Source organism: Vicia villosa, linkage group LG7, assembly GCF_029867415.1.
Source record: "Vicia villosa cultivar HV-30 ecotype Madison, WI linkage group LG7, Vvil1.0, whole genome shotgun sequence".
Lineage (NCBI taxonomy): Eukaryota > Viridiplantae > Streptophyta > Magnoliopsida > Fabales > Fabaceae > Vicia > Vicia villosa.
Window position 1 is genome coordinate 90,630,699 of NC_081186.1, and position 19,306 is coordinate 90,650,004.

General features: G+C 33.2%; 1 protein-coding gene across 1 annotated transcript; it reads left to right on the plus strand.

Annotated features, from left to right (window-relative positions):
- Positions 1 to 8,624: 8,624 nt before the first annotated feature.
- On the plus strand, positions 8,625 to 13,528 carry LOC131615764 (fimbrin-1-like). The gene is made up of 16 exons (XM_058886920.1): positions 8,625 to 8,882; positions 9,079 to 9,127; positions 9,285 to 9,381; positions 9,476 to 9,646; positions 9,898 to 10,136; positions 10,232 to 10,403; positions 10,492 to 10,530; positions 10,684 to 10,752; positions 10,855 to 10,971; positions 11,228 to 11,439; positions 11,549 to 11,704; positions 11,805 to 12,004; positions 12,102 to 12,259; positions 12,372 to 12,468; positions 12,704 to 12,795; positions 12,909 to 13,528. The coding sequence occupies exons 3-16, from the start codon at positions 9,295 to 9,297 to the stop codon at positions 13,185 to 13,187; spliced, it is 2,088 nt and encodes a 695-aa protein (XP_058742903.1). The 5' UTR covers positions 8,625 to 8,882; positions 9,079 to 9,127; positions 9,285 to 9,294; the 3' UTR covers positions 13,188 to 13,528.
- The last annotated feature ends 5,778 nt before the right edge of the window (positions 13,529 to 19,306 follow it).

Here is a 19,306-nt window from a genome sequence, read left to right on the forward strand (position 1 = left end):
TTAAGAGTGTGCAAGCCAGACTACCGCATATGGCTTCAAAAATTTCACACTTAACATATGGCTAAATAGAGCCTCATAAAATATTTATAATGGTTAAACTATGGTCTGATAGGACTTCTATTTATTTTTCCATAATTAAACTAAAAATAATTTACACGGAGCCTCCGAAAAAATTGAAACGACCCTGACTACTTACTACTATTGTGATAGTTAATCTTATGCATATTGTCTCAATTCCTCCATTCATGAGATGACAAAACACATTAAATTGGACTATCACTTGGTTAGAAAAAAACTTCAACAACTATTGCACCTTTTCTTCCTTTGACATCTCAACAACAACAGGCTAAGTTTGGGGGGTTTTTTAAATTGTTGAGAGGTAGTTCTTATTATTATGGGCTACATTTGCTCTGTTTGCTGTAGATTGGGTCTCACTACCCGTTGGACCAATATCTATAAATAGGAAGGTCCAACAATATTATTCACTTTAACAATAAACAAACTATCTTGTTATATATAGTGTATAATATTCGTGTTATTATGTTTCAATAATATGAAATTAAATTAAATAATTTATGGTAGTGTTAAGAGTGTTGAGATCTAGAAAAGAACTAATTTCCCTTTTAAAATATTTGGTCAAATTCTGCCAAATTTATCTTTCAAAATTCTTTGTTTTTGCTTCCTTTTACATGTGGAGGTTCAATAGAAAACTTGTGGTGAATCTATTTTAAAATTGTGTGTAATTCTATACATCATATTTGCAACCATTCGGATTGGTGTATTTTTTTCAGTTTAATCTCACAAACCCCTAATAGTCTTCCCATTAAAACTATAACAAGATAATTTTCACATTAAATTATACTTTTTATTTATCCGTCTGGACAAATTTTTGATAGTGTATTGAGATCTGAGTTACTTGCTATTGGCACTTGGTAGTTACTGTTTGTATTTTGTAATCTATATTTACATCAAATCCTCACTAATTATTCTAAATCGATAATGTTTTCTTTTTCTTTTACAAATCCTCACTATTTTTGTTAGATGAGGGTATCCTTACAACTTCTTTTTTTTTTTTTACTTAAGGAATTTCAAATTTTGTAATTTGTAACGATAGTTACACTAGATATGTTTTTCTACAAGTCTTTTTGATCTTATTTCATGAAATTTGTGATTTTATGAGTGTTATAAATGTTGAATGTTGTGATTTAACAAAAATACACTCAATGGTTTTAGAGATTTGATTTAGAACTAAGTGGTAATGAACTTAGCTGTTAGTTTAGTGGTAAATGTTTAAGTTTCGATAGGACAGACGACCCTATTCTAATTTAAAATTTTAATAATTAAAATAATATAGTAAAAATACAATTATATATTTATTATGTTTATTGTATCTCTTGATGATTGATTCTGCATTATTTATGAGCAAGTGGTCTATGAGTAGTCATATTGTAAAATTGTATTTCTACAATAAATTATTAAATTAGTATTTTTTCTTATTCATACTTAATTAGTATTTAGAAATATTAATTTTCTTAAATAAATAAAATTAAGAGTTATTAATTAATTTAGACATTTAGTTAAATAAAACTAAATAAAAAAAATTATATTAACACCTTTTCCAGATAGACCCACCTTTTCATCTTAGACCATGTGTAATGGTGGGTTTATTTGAACTCAACACCACAAAATCATGTGCAATGGTGTGTGTAGTGTAGTGTTGAGTGTGTGTTGGAGGAGAAAGATGTTGAGAAAACTCAACACCATGTAAACTGACGCAGGGGCTGACGTGGCAGCGGCTGGTTGGTTCAAGACTGGCGCGTGGCCCCCACGCGCTGACAGTGAGAGTGGGCAAAAACCCACGCGGAGAGAGAAAGAGAAAAGGGATAAGTGGAGCCACGTGGCTGTTTGTGATTGGCGGGCCAGATTTTTATCCATTTAATACTTTGAACTCAATTATTTCGTTGCAAATTATTTTTTTATTTTTTATTTTTTTACCAAAATTCATGATTTTTTTTCTCTATAAATAGAGACTTGGTTCATTTGATTTGGACACAGAAAAAAAAACCAAGTTTTTCACTATCTTTCTCTATTATTATCTTTCTATTAGTGTTTTTTTTAAGTTAAGTGTCTTTTTTTAGTGAAATGGATCCCAATAATCATTTTAACACTCAAAATTCTGTTAATTTTCCATTTAACCAAAATCCCAACAATTTTCAAAATCCCAACAATTAAATATTGCATTTTAAATTATTTGAATCGTACTAATTACGTTACTTGTGTGTTGTATTGCATTTTAAATTATTTGTAACGTACTAATTACGTTAATTGTGTGTTGTAGTTTAAATTAATTTAAGATGATTTGTATCGTATCCAATTATTTAAATAAATTTTGTTTTTATTACAAAAAATTAAAAAATAAATTATTAAGTATTTATTATTTTAATTTAATTTTAATCGATAATTGTAATTTTATGTAATCATAAAAATAAAAATAAAATTTAAATAAGAATATGAAAATAAAAAGTGGTGGGGTAGGGTGTTGAGTGAAAAACCATTGGAGAGGGTAAAAGTTGAATGGGTGTTGAGTTATTAGGTGGAAGAAAGAGAAAATGATGTGGAGTGTTGGGAGTTGAAAAAGTGGGTGTTGAGTGTTGAAACCATTGTAAATGGTCTTAGTAAAGTTCTTTCCTTTTGTCCCTTTTCCATCTTCTTTATAAGGATAAACCAGCGATGTTGACGCTGATCGGAAGCGTCGTTGAAGTCGGTGATGCGTCAGGTCAAGTTTCCTTTAAGAATTTGGTTTCGTGCTTGGTGGAATTGTCGAGTAACCGTGATTGGGCGGTGAGGAAGGCTGCGGCGGAGACGCTGGTGGTGTTGGGTAACGTCGACAGAGATTTTTTTCAGAGTTCAAGTCTGATTGTTTGAAAGTTTTTGAGAATGATAAGGTTTTTCTATTTTCACCCTCTACTTTGATTCTTAGTGTTTATTTATGGTAATTTGATGGTAAATAAGGAGTGTGTGTTTTAGTGTAGGTAAAATTAGTTAGTGAAGTTATGACTCAAATGTTGGAAGTGTGGAAGCATATTCCTGATACTTATATGAGTTTTCACCACCTCCGCAATCTTCTTCTAAAGGTAGTATTTAATTTTTGTATATCGTGTTTGATTGATTTTGCACTTGAGATATGGATGCAAGTCTTGAAAACATCGTCATTGGTGGCGTAAGATAGAACTAAGAGATTCAATGTAGAATCTGATCTGACCCAAGCCTACTAAGAAATTGGCAACAAAGAAGTTAATCTAATGCAAATTATTTTGGTTATTGTTTTGTTTAAATTTAGATTATAAACCCTATGCATGTGAGTGTCATGACCTTTCTTGCAGGTGAATGAAATCCCTTAATTTATAAATCAATATTATCTTTATGCTATTTGAGATTTAGTCATTGTTCTTTTATTTACATACTTGTGGAGTGGAGTTGGTTTTGCACGGGAAAACACACAAGGGTAATTTTGGATGTTGGCTGTGGGGACAGAAATTTTGGCGTTTTCCTATTCAAAAGAGATATTGTTGCAATGTCTTTAGCTCCAAAAGACGAACATGAAGCACTAGTTTAATTTGCACTTAAGAGAGACATTCCTGCCATATTAGCTTGGGTTGGCTCAGCAGCGACGTTTCGGTTCCACTAAATGAATGTCACATTTTCTGTTAATCCATTTTATTAGTTATTCAAATTTTGCTTTGGAACACTTCCAAGTTTGGCTATTAATGAAGTTTAAGAAAGCTGGCATTACCGTCATCCAAATTGATGAGGCTGCATTAAGAGAAGGTTTGCCTCTAAGGAAATTTGAGGAGGCTTTCTTTCTAAACTGGGCAGTTCACTCAGTTAGGATTACAAACTATGGTGTGCAAGACACTACCCAGGTTAAGTTTTACTTCACCTGCTCTAATGATTCACAGTTTATTTGCCTAGCTTGTTTAATTCTACTATCGTATTGTTTGGCAGATTCACACTCACATGTGTTACTCAAACTGCAGCGACATCATTAACTTGATCATAGATATGGATGCAGATGTGATAACCATCGAGATTTCCAGATCAGGTGAGAAGTTACTATTTGTCTTTTGTAAGGGAGTTAAATATGGTGCTAGCATTAGTCCCAGTGTTTATGATATTCACTCACAAAGAATGCCACCCACAAAAGAAATTGCAGACATAATAAATAAGATGCTAGCAGTCCTTAAAAGCAACATTCTTTGGGTAACCCTGATTGTGGCCTTAAAGCATAAAAATATACTAAGGTTAAACTTGCTCTTACCAACGGGAATGAAGACCTTACGCAATTTTCACAACCGATGTCCCTTAAAGATATTGATTAAAGTGATTCTATGGCTTCTATCGACAAGGTTGGGGACTTTTTTATTTGAAGCAGTAATATTTATTAGAATGATTTGTGGCCATTTATCAACAATTTCCCGCGGTTGTCTTTGGATCAAAGAGAAAATATTGTTCAGAGGTATCTGAAACTTAGATTCTGAATTTGAGTGAAAACTTTGCCTTTTGCAGTCCAACTAAATTTTTAATAAAAGTGTATATGCATTGCATGTAGTGAAGCCAACTTAGAGATCATGGAACAAGCCATTTCTGGTATCAGTTTTAGTGAAAAACTTATGTGTGAACCAGCTCTAGTATAAGCTTTGAAAAACTTATGTTAGATGCAATTTCTTAATTTAGATTGTTATTTGCTTCAAACAGCTTTGTTTTAATACTTGGTTTTGATAATAATCATGTTATTCTATATTAATATATTCCAAATCACAATTTAAGAAGAATATGATCAATGCAAAAGTATAAAACAAACTTAAATAAATTGTGGCAGTGGATAGAAAATGAACTTACATAGATGGCTTCTTTACAGGTTATGGCAGACCGCATTATTGGAATCAAGACTGCAATACGAGAGAACTTGGAAAATTTGGGGTCTCTTTTTTCAATATCTTGAAATTCCATATGGGAGTGTTCTACTCCATCCATTCTCATCTGACCAAATGCCAACATCAGAAAATACAATATCTCAAGCTACATTAGAGCAAAAAAAGTCTATTCTTATCTGGAAGACATACACAACTTCTTTGTATTCTGCAATTGTGACCATGGCCATTGTTGGTAAGCCAGTTTTATGTTATTGCTCTGTTCCAGATTTTTCACTTCCCGATAAGTATATTTATTTTATAACTACAAGCTTCCTTTCTTGATTAAACTTTGTCTAGCACCTTCAACTAAAGTTTGGAACATTTGCCTTAATGAAACCTATGATATCTCTTTCTTGTTCGGATGCCATCATTAAGAACCATTGGAAGAATTGTTGTGATCAAAACCATTTAATAGTTTCCATCATAAAAACTATTTAGCGATGTAACCTACACAACACATAGAACCAAAGGGGACACCCTAAGAGAAATTGATTTAATGTCTAGCCTGAAGGTCAATTTGCATAAAAGATTTTGGTGGGAACAAATGTGGCAGATTCTTGGTTAGAAGAAGCATATAATGTATTGTATTATAAAGTTGTTAAAATCCTGTCTAATTATCAAGGCTTTCAATATGGGGTAATTCTCATTGTCTCTCTTTATGGACGTCGATTATTGATAGAATTTCGATTGTCTAGTTCGAAATGTTGTAACTTTTTTCATATGCTTATTAATAAGGGGTTGATTTATGCTTATTAAATATTCCTTACATTCACTTCTATTTTATTTTCTTTATTTTTTAAGGCTCCTACGAGTTATAATCTCTTATCGGAACATTTTTCAAATATTGTGTGCGAGGTGACAATGAGGCTGTTATAATCTCGTATCGGAACATTTTTCAAATATTGTGTGCGAGGTGACAATGAGGCTTGAAAGGTTCATTAGATCCGTTTGGACAATGTGTGTTTAGATCCCCATCATAGAGGTCTTAATGTTTAGAGAGTTAAAGATTTTAATTTACCTTTTTTAGGAAAATGGTGTTGGATACTAAAAAACAGAGGATGGGGTTGAGGAAAACAGGTATTTGAGCATAAATATGTGGCGGATAGTTTCAGTATTCGGGCAAGTGGTAGTAGGGCATCACTGTGGTAGAAGGGTATTCTCTTTATTATAAGTGGAAATTTTAATGGTATTCCTTTTGGTTTGAGATTTTTCTTCTTAAATAGATATGTGACGGAGAAAATGTAGAATTATATGCTTACAGGTATAATCAGGAAGTGATCAAAGCTTAACAAGATATGTTTAACCCTGATAAAGTCATAGTTTTAATGATGAAAACACTTAGAGTTGTATCAACTGTTGACATTGTTTTGTTGATAATAAAGCATGAATACAATCAAGTACTAAAACTGGTTCAAGCGGTAACATATGCACAAAGTGGTTGATCAAGTTATTCCTCCAAATCAAGATAAAAATTTAGGTTTATGATTACCAATAATATCTTTGATTTCTAATGATGGTGACTAACTTAACATTATCTCAAGCCTCAATAAGATTCAAGTGAAATGCTTATTTGATTAGTATATCTGGCAAAAGGACTTGAAACTTTAGAGTGTAAAAGAGAAGAAGTGTGAAAGCTCGTATGATCATGTTTGTTTGAGTGATCAGTGTATTGTAATACAATAGAGTTTTTGTAAAATAGTATGGCTAAAACACACACACACACAAACGTATTTTTTTAAAGCCTTTTTTTTCAAATAAAATCACCAAAAATGTTTTTGAAACCTAGCCAGATGAATTAAAATTTGACAGATTGAATAGGACAAGTTTTTGAACTGTCTAATCGATTATAACAATTAACTAATTGATTAGATAAGGTTGAATCAAGCCCATAATCAATTATTATAGTATTTTTATGATTGATAATGACTCTCTATCAAACCCTTTCAATTTGGGAAGTAATAATCGATTAGCTAATCGATTATGTTATTTATCTTGGCCTATAACTAGATGACTTTCCTTTCATTTCTAACCATCTAAAAAACTCGAGATATCTCACCTCTCTCTCAATTATTTTCTCTTTCTCTCACATATTTTTAGTCATATCACTTTGAGAAACGTTCCTGAGTTTAGTGAGGAAGTTGTTCTAAGAAAGAACATTATTGTAAATTTACCAAGAGTTTTTTTTCCTCTTTAGTGAATTATTTTTTCTTAAGAAGTAATTTTTTAGGTTTAGAGCTAAACCTGTATATAAAAGCTCTTTGGAGACTTAGTATAAGTTTTTATCTGGTTCGTGAGCTACGCCACTTGAAGAAAATCTCTCATTTTGGATTCGTGAAGAATAGCTAGTGAAAAATCTTCACATTGGTTCTTGAGCTCAACCGTGTACAAAAGCTCAATTGTTTCAAGATTATCTTGGGGCTGGAATAAAATTTCACTTGATTTATGAGTTCAACATGTATAAAAGCTTAGTAGGCTCGAGATCATCCCGATAAAAATCTCACTTCGATTCGTGGTCAGCTCGTTTTAAACCTCGATTAAATTCAGAGGATAGCCAACTCAGACCTCCAATTTGCTTCGAGATTAGCCTATGCAAAATGTCTGTTTGGTTTAGAGACTAATCGCTCAAAGCTTTGTTCGTTGTTTGACTTGAAAACTATTTGATTCATTCCTCGATTTATTGTTTGGTTGGAATTTAACATGAAACTTTATTTTTATGTATAACGGAGTTCATAAGATTAACCTTTTAAAAACTCTCAAATATTATTGGTTACTGTTAAAATTAGTTCTTATGAAGAGGAGTGGGTCAATTCTTTAAGACTCAACCTCTATAAATCTTTGGTGTTATCTTTATATCCTTAACTTTTTTATTTTTCACTTTAATTTTGCTGAATATTCAAACATTTTTATTAAAATGCTTTTAAAATCTATTTTTTAAAATTGTTTTAAACTATAATTTTTTAAACCTACATAATTCACGCACTTTTGTGTATGAAATCATATGTCCAACATAAAATACCATTTTTTGAGAAAATACCATTTCTATTAACTTATCAGCTATAAGTCATCAACCATCAGCTATAAACTATCAGTCATCAGCTAATTTATCAGTTAACCGCTATTTTTACCAAACAGACTTTAATATAATTTAGGTTGGCAAAATTATTAATTAAAAATAAAGACTATAAACATTTCTCATAATAGAATTAAGAATGTTCTTTTAATAAAAAAAGGTAATACTAGATTTGATGAGATACTATAAATAAATACTCTCTTCCTTTTTTTTCAAGTGTTGCTTTTTAAAAGAATTTTTAAATTCTTATTTTCAAAATTCAAAGTAATATTTAATTTCAATAATTATAAAAAGTAATAGAAAATAATTAAAAAGAGAGTAATAAATATAATATTATTTAAAATAATGTTTGCTTAATTTGTTTCCAAATCAAATCACATGCCAGCTGTTACTTGCAGCACGATGTTGAATCTATTTTGATGAGATCACAACAATTCACAACATTGAATTCTATTCAACAACATTCATCCATTCATTCATAGCCTCAAATAAAAATAATAACAAAAAAGTAAAATCAAAGTCGGTTGCACAAACCAACAAAATTCTTATACACCCAACAGAATAACGTGTATCATTCTCATTTTCTTTCTTGCCGCTAATCACTTCCCCACGCGCTCATCATCACGCGCCCAATAACAAACCAACGTGGGAAACAACAACAAGTCCTCGAATCAGTCCTCTGCTACTTCTCTTCTCTCTCACGTTGCCACTCCATCAAGAATTCTCTCTCTCCCTCTCTCTCTCTCTTTCCATGTTCATTCATTCATTGTGCTCCCACTGATATTATTACGAACGGTTGAGAGCCTTAAACAACTCACATCTGATTTTCATGTATATCGGTATCTTCTCATTTATTACTTCATTCATACTAGTTTCTTATCAATAAATTCACAATTTCTACTCATTTTTTTTATTATGCTGTTTTTTTTTTTAATATTGTTATGTAACTAATTAATCTAACAAACTTTTTTTGTTTCTGTATTCAATTCTGTTTTCCTTTTTTTAGCTTATGTTTTTGTTTCTGATTTCTGTCAGGATAACGTTGGACGGTTTATTGGTGATTTACAGGACGTAAAACCACTTGGTTTGTTTTTGTTCTAGATTTGACCTTGTCTGCATTAGTTTGTTGAATACTTCACCAATCACCATACAACATTCTTATTCTTTTGTTCCTTTTAAGGAGATACATTTTGTGTCTGCATTTGGATTTATATCTTTTTATGTGTTGCTGATTGATTTAGTATTACCAAGATGTCGAAATTTGAGGGTGTTATTGTATCTGATCAATGGCTTCAAAGCCAGTTTACACAGGTTGAACTTCGTAGCCTCAAATCAAAAGTAAGATTGTTTCCTTATTCAATGGTTATTTTGATCCAATTTTGTTACCAAGTTTGATTTTTGCATGTTTTTGTTTACCTTTGTGGTGGTGTAGTTTGTGTCTTTTAAAAATCAGAATGGGAAGGTTACATTTGGAGATTTATCATCTTTGATGATGAAGCTAAAGGCATTTGTAGAAATGTATAATGAAGATGAGATTAGGGGGATCTTGAATGAATCTGGCAATGATTTTGCCAATGATGTTGGTTTTGAAGACTTCTTGAAGGTGTGTAATTTTATAGTTTTCTCATTCGTTTTTTATATCAATAGAAACATGTTTTGTTTGAATAGAAAACTAGATTCTAAAGTAATCTGATAAGATAATGTACACAAGAACACGAATGATTGATCACGGAGTTCGACAATGCTTAGGATTATAGACTATGAAGTTGTGTTCAAATGCTAGGAAATGGTTTGTGTTATAGAGCATTAAACATAATGCATGTTGCTTAATGTATGTATATGACCTTTATGCAGGCATATTTGAATTTGAGAAGCGAAGTTACAACGAAACAAGGTGGAAAGAAGCATTCCTCATCATTCCTTAAGGACACAATTACTACCCTTCTTCACACGATCAGCCAATCAGAAAAAGCATGTTATGTTGCTCATATAAACAGCTACCTCGGCGATGATCCATTTTTGAGTCAATATCTTCCTTTGGATCCGGCTACAAATGATCTATTTGATCTTTCAAAAGATGGCATTCTTCTGTGGTATATAAGCAGGGTCTGCTGATTTTTGCATTTGCTTATGTCTATACTAGACTTTAATGTAACACCAGTTTTGATATATGCGGGTCTTACTGCAGTAAGCTTATTAATGTTGCTGTGCCTGGGACTATAGACGAGCGAGCCATCAATACGAAACGAAATCTTACTCTTTGGGAGAGAAATGAGAACCATACTCTATGCCTCAATTCAGCTAAGGCTATCGGCTGCACAGTGGTAAACATTGGAACACAGGACTTAGTTGAAGGAAGAGTGAGTTTTTTTGCAAATAATCTTCTATTGATATTTACTCGAGCTTCTTATAGTTTGTGACATTACTGTTTGGTTTTTTATGTTGCAGCCTCATCTTGTTCTAGGATTGATTTCCCAAATCATAAAGGTAAACAATTAAACTTTATAACATCATTTACATTTTTTACTTTAGTTTAGTTATTTGAATTGCTTATATGTTTCTATTATTAATGGCCTAATAGATCGCTTGAATATGGAATGGTTAATTACTTGTTTGTTTCTCGCTTTCCTGTAATTTCAGATCCAACTTCTGGCGGATCTCAGCCTTAAAAAGACGCCTCAACTTGTGGAGTTGGTTGATGATAGCCAAGTAATGAGATGTTCAACTTTTTTTCTTATTAAATGTTTATAATCCATTCCAATTAAATCAAATTTTGAATAACTTATTAATCTTACTTTGTATTGGTCTCAGGACATTGAAGAGCTTCTTAATTTGTCTCCTGAAAAGGTTCTATTAAAATGGATGAATTTTCATCTCCAGAGGGGAGGTTACGAGAAAACTGTCAAGAATTTTTCTTCTGATTTGAAGGTTTATATACGAACACTTCTTTAATAACATTTTAATTGTTAGGAAAGTTTTGTACTCTTTAACTATCTTACAATTTGATTGTTTTGTTTGTATTTATCCGTGCTCAAAGGTTCACAATTCAAAAAATGTATTTCTAGGAAGCTGAGTTTTTATTTATTTCATTGGATTTATGAGCATTTTGTCTCTATAATTTGACATTGAATCCAGACATTATCAATTCAAAATCCTTAAGTGATTTTTGCCGATACATTTACAGAGTGGAGAGGCTTATGCGTATCTTCTTAATGTCCTTGCTCCCGAACATTGCAATCCATCCACCTTAGATACTAAAGATGCCAATGATAGAGCAAATCTTGTGCTTGAGCATGCCGAGAAAGTGGGCTGCAAAAGATACCTAAACTCGAGAGATATTACCGAGGGTACCTCAAATCTTAATCTTGCATTTGTCGCACAATTATTTCATCACAGGTATTAAATTGTATAACTAACTTTACTCATTAGGTTTATTCCTTTCTGCACAACAATGTCATCACAGCTATGAAATGGATTTTGATACAATTTTTATTATAAATTGCAGGAGTGGCCTATCGACAGATACTAAAAAGATGTCGTATGCTGAGATGATGACAGAAGATGTGCAAACATGTAGAGAAGAGAGATGCTTCAGGATGTGGATCAATAGTCTTGGAATTTCTACTCGTGTAAATAATCTATTTGAGGATGTTCGAAACGGGTATGTATCAATATCATTTCACTTTAAATCATCATAATATGGATCTATTTTTATGTATATTTTCAACTTTCGTTTATTTTTTATTTTTGTGTGTGTGTAGGTGGATACTTCTAGAAGTTCTAGACAAGATTTTTCCAGGATCGGTTAACTGGAAACAGGCAACAAGACCCCCAATAAGAATGCCATTCAGAAAAGTCGAGAACTGCAATCAGGTCATAAAAGTCAGTAAACAACTGAAGTTCTCTCTAGTCAATGTAGCTGGCAATGACATTGTGCAAGGAAATAAGAAGCTAATTCTTGGTATTTAAATCCTCAACTAGTACTGTATTGTGCGTGTTGCGGAAAGGAAACAAACTCGGTCTTCATGATGTAATGATAATTTGTTCTATTTTTTCAGCTTTATTGTGGCAGTTGATGAGATTCACAATGCTTCAACTGTTGAAAAATTTGCGATCTCATTCCCAAGGAAAGGAGATCAGTGATACTGATATCTTGAAATGGGCAAACAGAAAAGTGAATAGCATTGGCAGAACATCTCACATTCAGAGTTTCAAGGTTTTTTTTAAACATTCTCTTTTACTTCATGTTAGGAATGCATGACAGCGAAAGACTTAAAACAATGACTTATTTGTTTGACACTATCTCAATACAATTTTATGTGTTGCAGGATAAGAGCATATCAAGTGGACTCTTTTTCCTTGAACTTCTGAGTGCTGTAGAGCCAAGGGTTGTCAATTGGAACCTAGTCACCAAGGGTGAAAGTGGTATGATTCCATGCAAATGCAATACCATTGAGTTTGGCTTTCTATTTTTATAGTTAAATAAACAATCAATGACTATCACTCAATCTCCTATTTGGTTTATGAACTATCATTTTTTCCTATTTTTATAGTTCATGGACCAAATAAGAGAGTATGATAGTTAAGGGACTAAATCAATTGTTTACTCTCTATCATTTTGTTGAATTGAATTAACTTTTGGCTGCTTCTGAAATTATAGATGATGAAAAGAAGTTGAATGCCACATACATAATCAGTGTCGCTCGAAAGCTTGGTTGTTCCATATATTTGTTACCCGAGGATATCATGGAGGTATAGTTCCAACCACCAGTGTGTTTCTTTTGTATCTCTTATGCAAGTTCATACATATCACCGAACATTACATTATCGAAGTCGTGCTTAATTTTTTGTTGAACTTATGACAGGTTAATCAGAAGATGATTCTGACTCTAGCAGCTAGTATAATGTACTGGAGTCTCCAACAACAGACCGAAGATACAGATTCATTTCCTTCCCCTGTCAGCACTATCACTAACGTAACACCTGATGCTTCCCCTGCACCTTCTGTTTGCGGTGACGATGAAGCATATTCCTCCCTTAATGGTGATTTCTCCAACTTGAGTGTTGATGACACCACTTCCGATACAACAGTCTCTTCACAACTCGAGTTTGATGGCGGAGTTGTCGAAGATGAGTTATTTTGAGTTCAGTTTGCAAGACTTTCATTTACAACATGCATGATACAACAGTCTCTTCACAACTCGAGTTTGATGGCGGAGTTGTCGAAGATGAGCTATTTTGAGTCCACTTTGCAAGACTTTTATTTCACAACATGCATTGTTTTTGTTAGAACCGGAATGGATATATAATAGCAAAGGTTGAGACAAACCTCAAACTACATGGTAAAGATGTTACATGTCTAATGTACAAACATATAGAATAGAATAGATGTGAATAGTATTATAGTATGTACACAAATTTATTGTTCTTTGGAGAGAGGACTGATAAATGGGAATTAGTAGAGGTACCCAATGAGTTGCTATCACACCCTCGTGAAAAACTTAAAATATCCTCATATTTTGGAGATGCATGAGGATTTCAGAGAAGCATCTATGAACATATTCAAAATCACACCAACAAAGACATTGCAAGTGAGGATTTCAGAGAAGCATCTATGAACATATTCAAAATCACACCAACAAAGACATTGCAAGTGAGACATTTTTATTTTGACTAATAAATGTCCAAAGTGCCAATAAAAGCAATAATTCCATTGTTCAACATAGTCATATACTTGTAATTTATTGGTATAACACACATGTACTATAGTCCATCCATTGTTCAGATGGCTGGTTTTGCATCAAATAGAACATAACTTTTTCTATCATTAATCACTTCCGACCTCAATGCACTTGGTTCAATTGTGAGCATATATTTCATTGATAATGATTCTTTAGTTAATAGTTAAGTTACTTAAGCTTTAGTTAGTTTAGTTAGTTATTGTGTAACTACTTAGCTGAAGTTTGTTGTAACCATTTTTCTTTTCTCACATCTATAAAAGTGAGATCCTCATTTGCAATGCTTGATGAATCACACCATTAATGCAATGTTGTTGGAGCTTTGCATCATACAATCCCTTTACTATAATATGATATTAGGAGAAAGTTTTTGATTTTCGCTTCCGAACCCCTGTAACCGTGTGTCATCGTCATCTTCTTCTCCTTCATTTTTTCCCTCATGATTCCTTTCTCTCATGGTTAACTATGATGATCCCTATTACCTTCACTCTTTTGACCATCCTGAAGTTGTCCTAGTATTTCAACAACTCACCGGCGATAATTTCAATTCATGGCGCCGTGCCATGATCATGGCCCTTAATGGTAAGAATAAAACATATTTTGTGGATGGCACAATTCTAAAACTTGAAGAAAATTCACCTCAGTTTCGTTCTTGGATGCGAAACAATAACACCGTGTCATCTTGGATTCTCAATTCAGTATCCTAAGAAATCGCTGCAAGTGTGATATATGGAGTCGATGCAACACAGATATGGCGCGAGTTGCATGATCGGTTTCAGCAAAAAAATGAGCCTCATGTGTTTCAACTGAAGAAGAACCTTATGAATTGCATCCAAGGATATTCAACTGTAAGTGCTTACTACATTCAATTCAAGTTGTTGTGGGAATAATTAAGTGAATTTAGGTCGGTTCATACATGTCACTGTGGTGGGGTGCGACCTATTGTTGATCATCTTCAAAGTGAGCACACCTTTACTTTCTTGATGGGACTCAATGAATCATTCAACTAGGCGTGTGGTCAAATCTTGCTTATGGATCCATTACCATCCATAAATGTTGTTCTTTCAATGGTTACTCAAGATGAGAAGCAAACAGAACTCATCTCACTTCCTCGTGGTGAAAAACCTATGGCATGTGTTGTTCAACTTGGTTCCAAGAACTACAAGAAAGAAAGACCAACTTGTGCTCACTGTGGAATGCTTGGCCATCTCAAGGAAAAATGCTTCAAGATTCATGGTTATCTTCTAAGATATAGGAAAACTACTCAAGGATCTAAGCCATTGCAACAAAGCAACAATGTTCATGACCAGAACATTTCAAGCAATGCTGCAAGATATGATATAACACCCATGTCCTCACAAAATTTCCAGCAGCTTATTGAGTATCTGTAAGCTCAAATGTCCAAGTCTGGATTTTCTGAGCCCAATTCATCTGTCAACTCAGTCATAGATATGAGTTTCTCTACTATTGACTCACATAAATCACAATGCTCTAGTACTTGGATCATAGATTTAGGTGCTACTTCACATATTTACTGCAACATTTCCCTTTTTGAGTCCTATCAACCCTTGATAGCTAAGTTTGTCACTCTTCCTAATGGAGTCCAAATTCTGGTAAAGACCATTAGAAAAGTTATCATAAATAATGAGTTGATTCTTGATAATGTCCTCTACATTCCCGCATTCCATGTTAATCTCATTTTAGTTGCCAAGTTGTTTTTGGTAGCCAGCCTAAAGTTGATCTTTGACAGTCATTATTTTTTCATCCAGGACACAAAAAAATCTAAGATGATTGGCAAGGGTGACCTCGTATCTGAATTATACATTCTCAGGACCAACAATTTCAAGTCTCATGATAGCTCACTTAGGTCTTGTAATACTCTTAACTATTGTAATTCATTTTCACACAATAACAATGCCAAACTATAGCATCATATATTAGAACATCTTTCTGATTCTATGTTAAGAAATGCTAGTAGTAAAATAAAACTCATTGTGCCCACTAATTTTAATTCCAATAAATGTACCATTTGTCCTCTTGCAAAATTGAAAAGGCTTCCTTTCAAGTCTAATAATAATTTTTCTCCTATTGTTTTTTATCTTATTCATTGTGATTTATGGGACCTTTTAGGAAAAACTACTCAGGATGGAAATTCATATTTTCTAACAATTTTTTATGACCACAGTTGATTTACATGGATTTACTTGATATCTAACAAATTAGAGGCTCCTATCAAGATAAAACAATTCTTTGCCCTGGTGAAAACTCAATTTGGCAAGGTTATTAAAGCTATAAGATCTGACAATGTCAAGAAACTGCAAATAACTCAGTTTTTTCATGAACAAGGCACCATTCATAAATTTGTTGTTCTTACAGACATGAGCAGAATTTTGTAGTGGCAAGAAAGCCTCAACACTTGCTAAGTGTAGCAAGATCCTTGATGTTTCAAGCCAAGCTGCCAGGCAGGTTTTTGGGTGATTGCATAGCTACAACCACCTTCATCATAAACATAACTCCCTCCTTTAACCTGAAATGTAAGTCACCATTTGAGTTTCTTTATGACAAATTACCCACATATTTTGAGTTCAAAGTTTTTGGCTGCTTATGCTACAGTTCCACTATCCCTCAACAAAGAAACAAATTTACACCCAAAGTTATTCCTCGTGTATTTCTTGGCTATCCTGCTGGAATAAAGGTTACAAAGTTTATGACCTTGTATCTAACATCTTCCATATTTATGGAGACATAGTTTTTCATGAAGATACCTTTCCTTTCCACTCCATTTATGACAATAACACACATGATGACCCTTTTCATAATGTAGTCATACCCAATAGTGTTTGTGTACATTCTCCCCATGACCATGAAGATAATATGCCAAACTTTACTGATAAGGAACTTGACAACAATGTTCTTGCAGACCATATATCTAATGCAAATCCTATTGTTCCACATTACCACAATCCACCTGAACTCAGAAGATCCAACAGGCCTCGTAGAACTCCTCCTAACCTCAATAACTTTGTGTGTCATGTTCCTTATCCCATTTTTCAGTTGTCATCCTATGACAACTTGTCTTCACAATACAAGGAATATGTCATGAATGTGGCATCTATCTATGAGTCACGTTTCTACCATCAAGCAGCCAAAATTCCTGAATGGTGTACAACCAAGAACGAAGAAATAACAACATTAGAAGCAAATGGTACTTGCACTATACAACCTCTGCCAAAAGGTAAAAAAGACCATTGGATGTATATGGGTTTACAAAATCAAGAATCATGCTGATGGATCCTTACATAAAAACAAGGCTCGATTTGTTGCAAAAGGTTACACTCAACAACATGGCCTTGACTTCAGAGATACCTTCTCACTAGTGGAAAAACTCACATCAGTCAGAGTTATACTCAGTCTGGCTGTTTCTTAGAAATGGAAGTTGACCCAACTTGACATTAATAATGCCTTCTTAAGTGGTGAATTATTTGAGGAAATCTACATGGATCTTCCACTTGGTTATCCAAGTGAGGGGGAGAACTTGACATGCAAACTCAACAAATATCTTTATGGATTAAGGCGGGCCTCGAGACAATGGTATCACAAGTTTTCCACAGCTGTCATGACACGCAGTCATCAGCAGATCACTCCCTATTTACAAAAGGAATGAGTAGTTCTCTTGTTGTCCTTTTGGTCTATGTAGATGACATTGTCCTTGCCAATCCTGATCCTAAACTTGTCCAAGAAACTCAAAACATGCTTCAAATTCAATTCATGTTAAAGCTTTTGGGAGACCTGGATTATTTTCCTGGTTTAGAGATTGCTTATTCTACCAAAGGGATACACTTATGTCAAAAGAAATATACACTGTAACTGCTCATCAATACAGGATGTGTGAATGCTAAGCCCCATTCTCTACCTATGGATCCTAGTGCAAATCTTAAAGATGAAGAAGGTCATTTACTTGAAGACGTTTCTCAATATAGAAGGATCATTGGCAGACTATTACTCCCTCCGTCCAATATTATAAGCAAATTTCATCTTTTTAGATTCATGAATAATTAATGTATTTGGTTTATATATAGTCTAGATACATTAATTATTCAATGAATCTAAAAAGGTGAAATTTGCTTATAACATGGGACGGGGCTTATAGCTTACCATTTCAAGACCAGACATTTCATATGTTGTGCATAAGCTCAGTCAATACATGTCAAAGCCTAGAAAACAACATATAAATGGGATCAACCACAATTTGCAGTACTTAAAAGGCACGTCGGGTCAAGGAATAATGTTCTCATCAAATCCCTCACTTCACATTTCTACATACTCTACTGCAGATTGGGGAAGTTGAACAACAACCAGAAAATCCACCATTGGTTTTTGTATTTTCATTGGAGAATCATTAGTATCTTGGAAGTCCAAAAAGCATGTCACTGTGTCGAGATCATCAGCTGAAGCTAAGTATAGGGCCATAGCTTCAGTCACATATGAGTTATTGTGGCTAAGACAACTTCTAAGAGCTTTTGACATCAAAGTTTCTTCATGTAAGGTGTTTTGCGACACCACATCGACCATTCAAATGGCGAATAATCCAACGAGTCATGAGAGAGCCAAGCATATTGACATAGATTGTCACTTTATTAGGGAACATGTGGCTGCAAATTTCATTAGGTTGATACATGAACCATCGAAACACCAGTTGACCAATCCTCTCACCAAAGCTTCCTAAGGAATTTGTTCCATGCTCTTATAAACAAGTTAGAAATTTGTAACATATATCTCCCAACTTGAGGGGGAGTATTAAAATTCTTTAGTTAATAGTTAGTTTAGTTGGTTATTGTGTAACTACCTAGCTGAAGTTTGTTGTAACCACTTTTCTTTCATTTTCTCACATCTATATAAGTGAGATCCTCATCTGTAATGCTTCAATCACACCATTAATGCAATGTTGTTGGAGCTTTACATCATAAAATCCTTACCGAAAGAAAGAAACTTGCATTAGTTAGTTTGATTAATTTCATGTTCTCTTTAACTCTTTTAACTGTTATTTTTTTCGTGAGGTTGAGATTCATTCATTCACCGTATAGTGTCGTGTTTTGACTAAATGACCTTTTCTTGACATTTTTTAAACCCTCGTGTTTAAACTATTTTATGTTTGCAAGTCAAATAAAACTCTGCAATTCTTTTCTTCTTTTGGCCTAAATAGAGCTAAGATTCCAACTATTAGGCACAAATGAATAAAACCAAACACGAGTTTAATTAAATGGAGAGAATGACTTGTTCATCTTCATTAAAAATGAAAATTTGCCTTTTATAAAACATTATAGTCTTAACTTAAAAGAGAAAAATATGCAAATGCACTAAGCTCATATTTTGATGCATGATTGACACAAAACTAAATCAAAATAGAAACCCTTAAAACCAGAATAGAATATCGCTAAATAAAATTCTTTCATGTTGAGAATTTTATTTAGCGATATTCTATTCTAGTTTTAAGAGTTTCTTTATGCATGTGGAGAAATATTCTC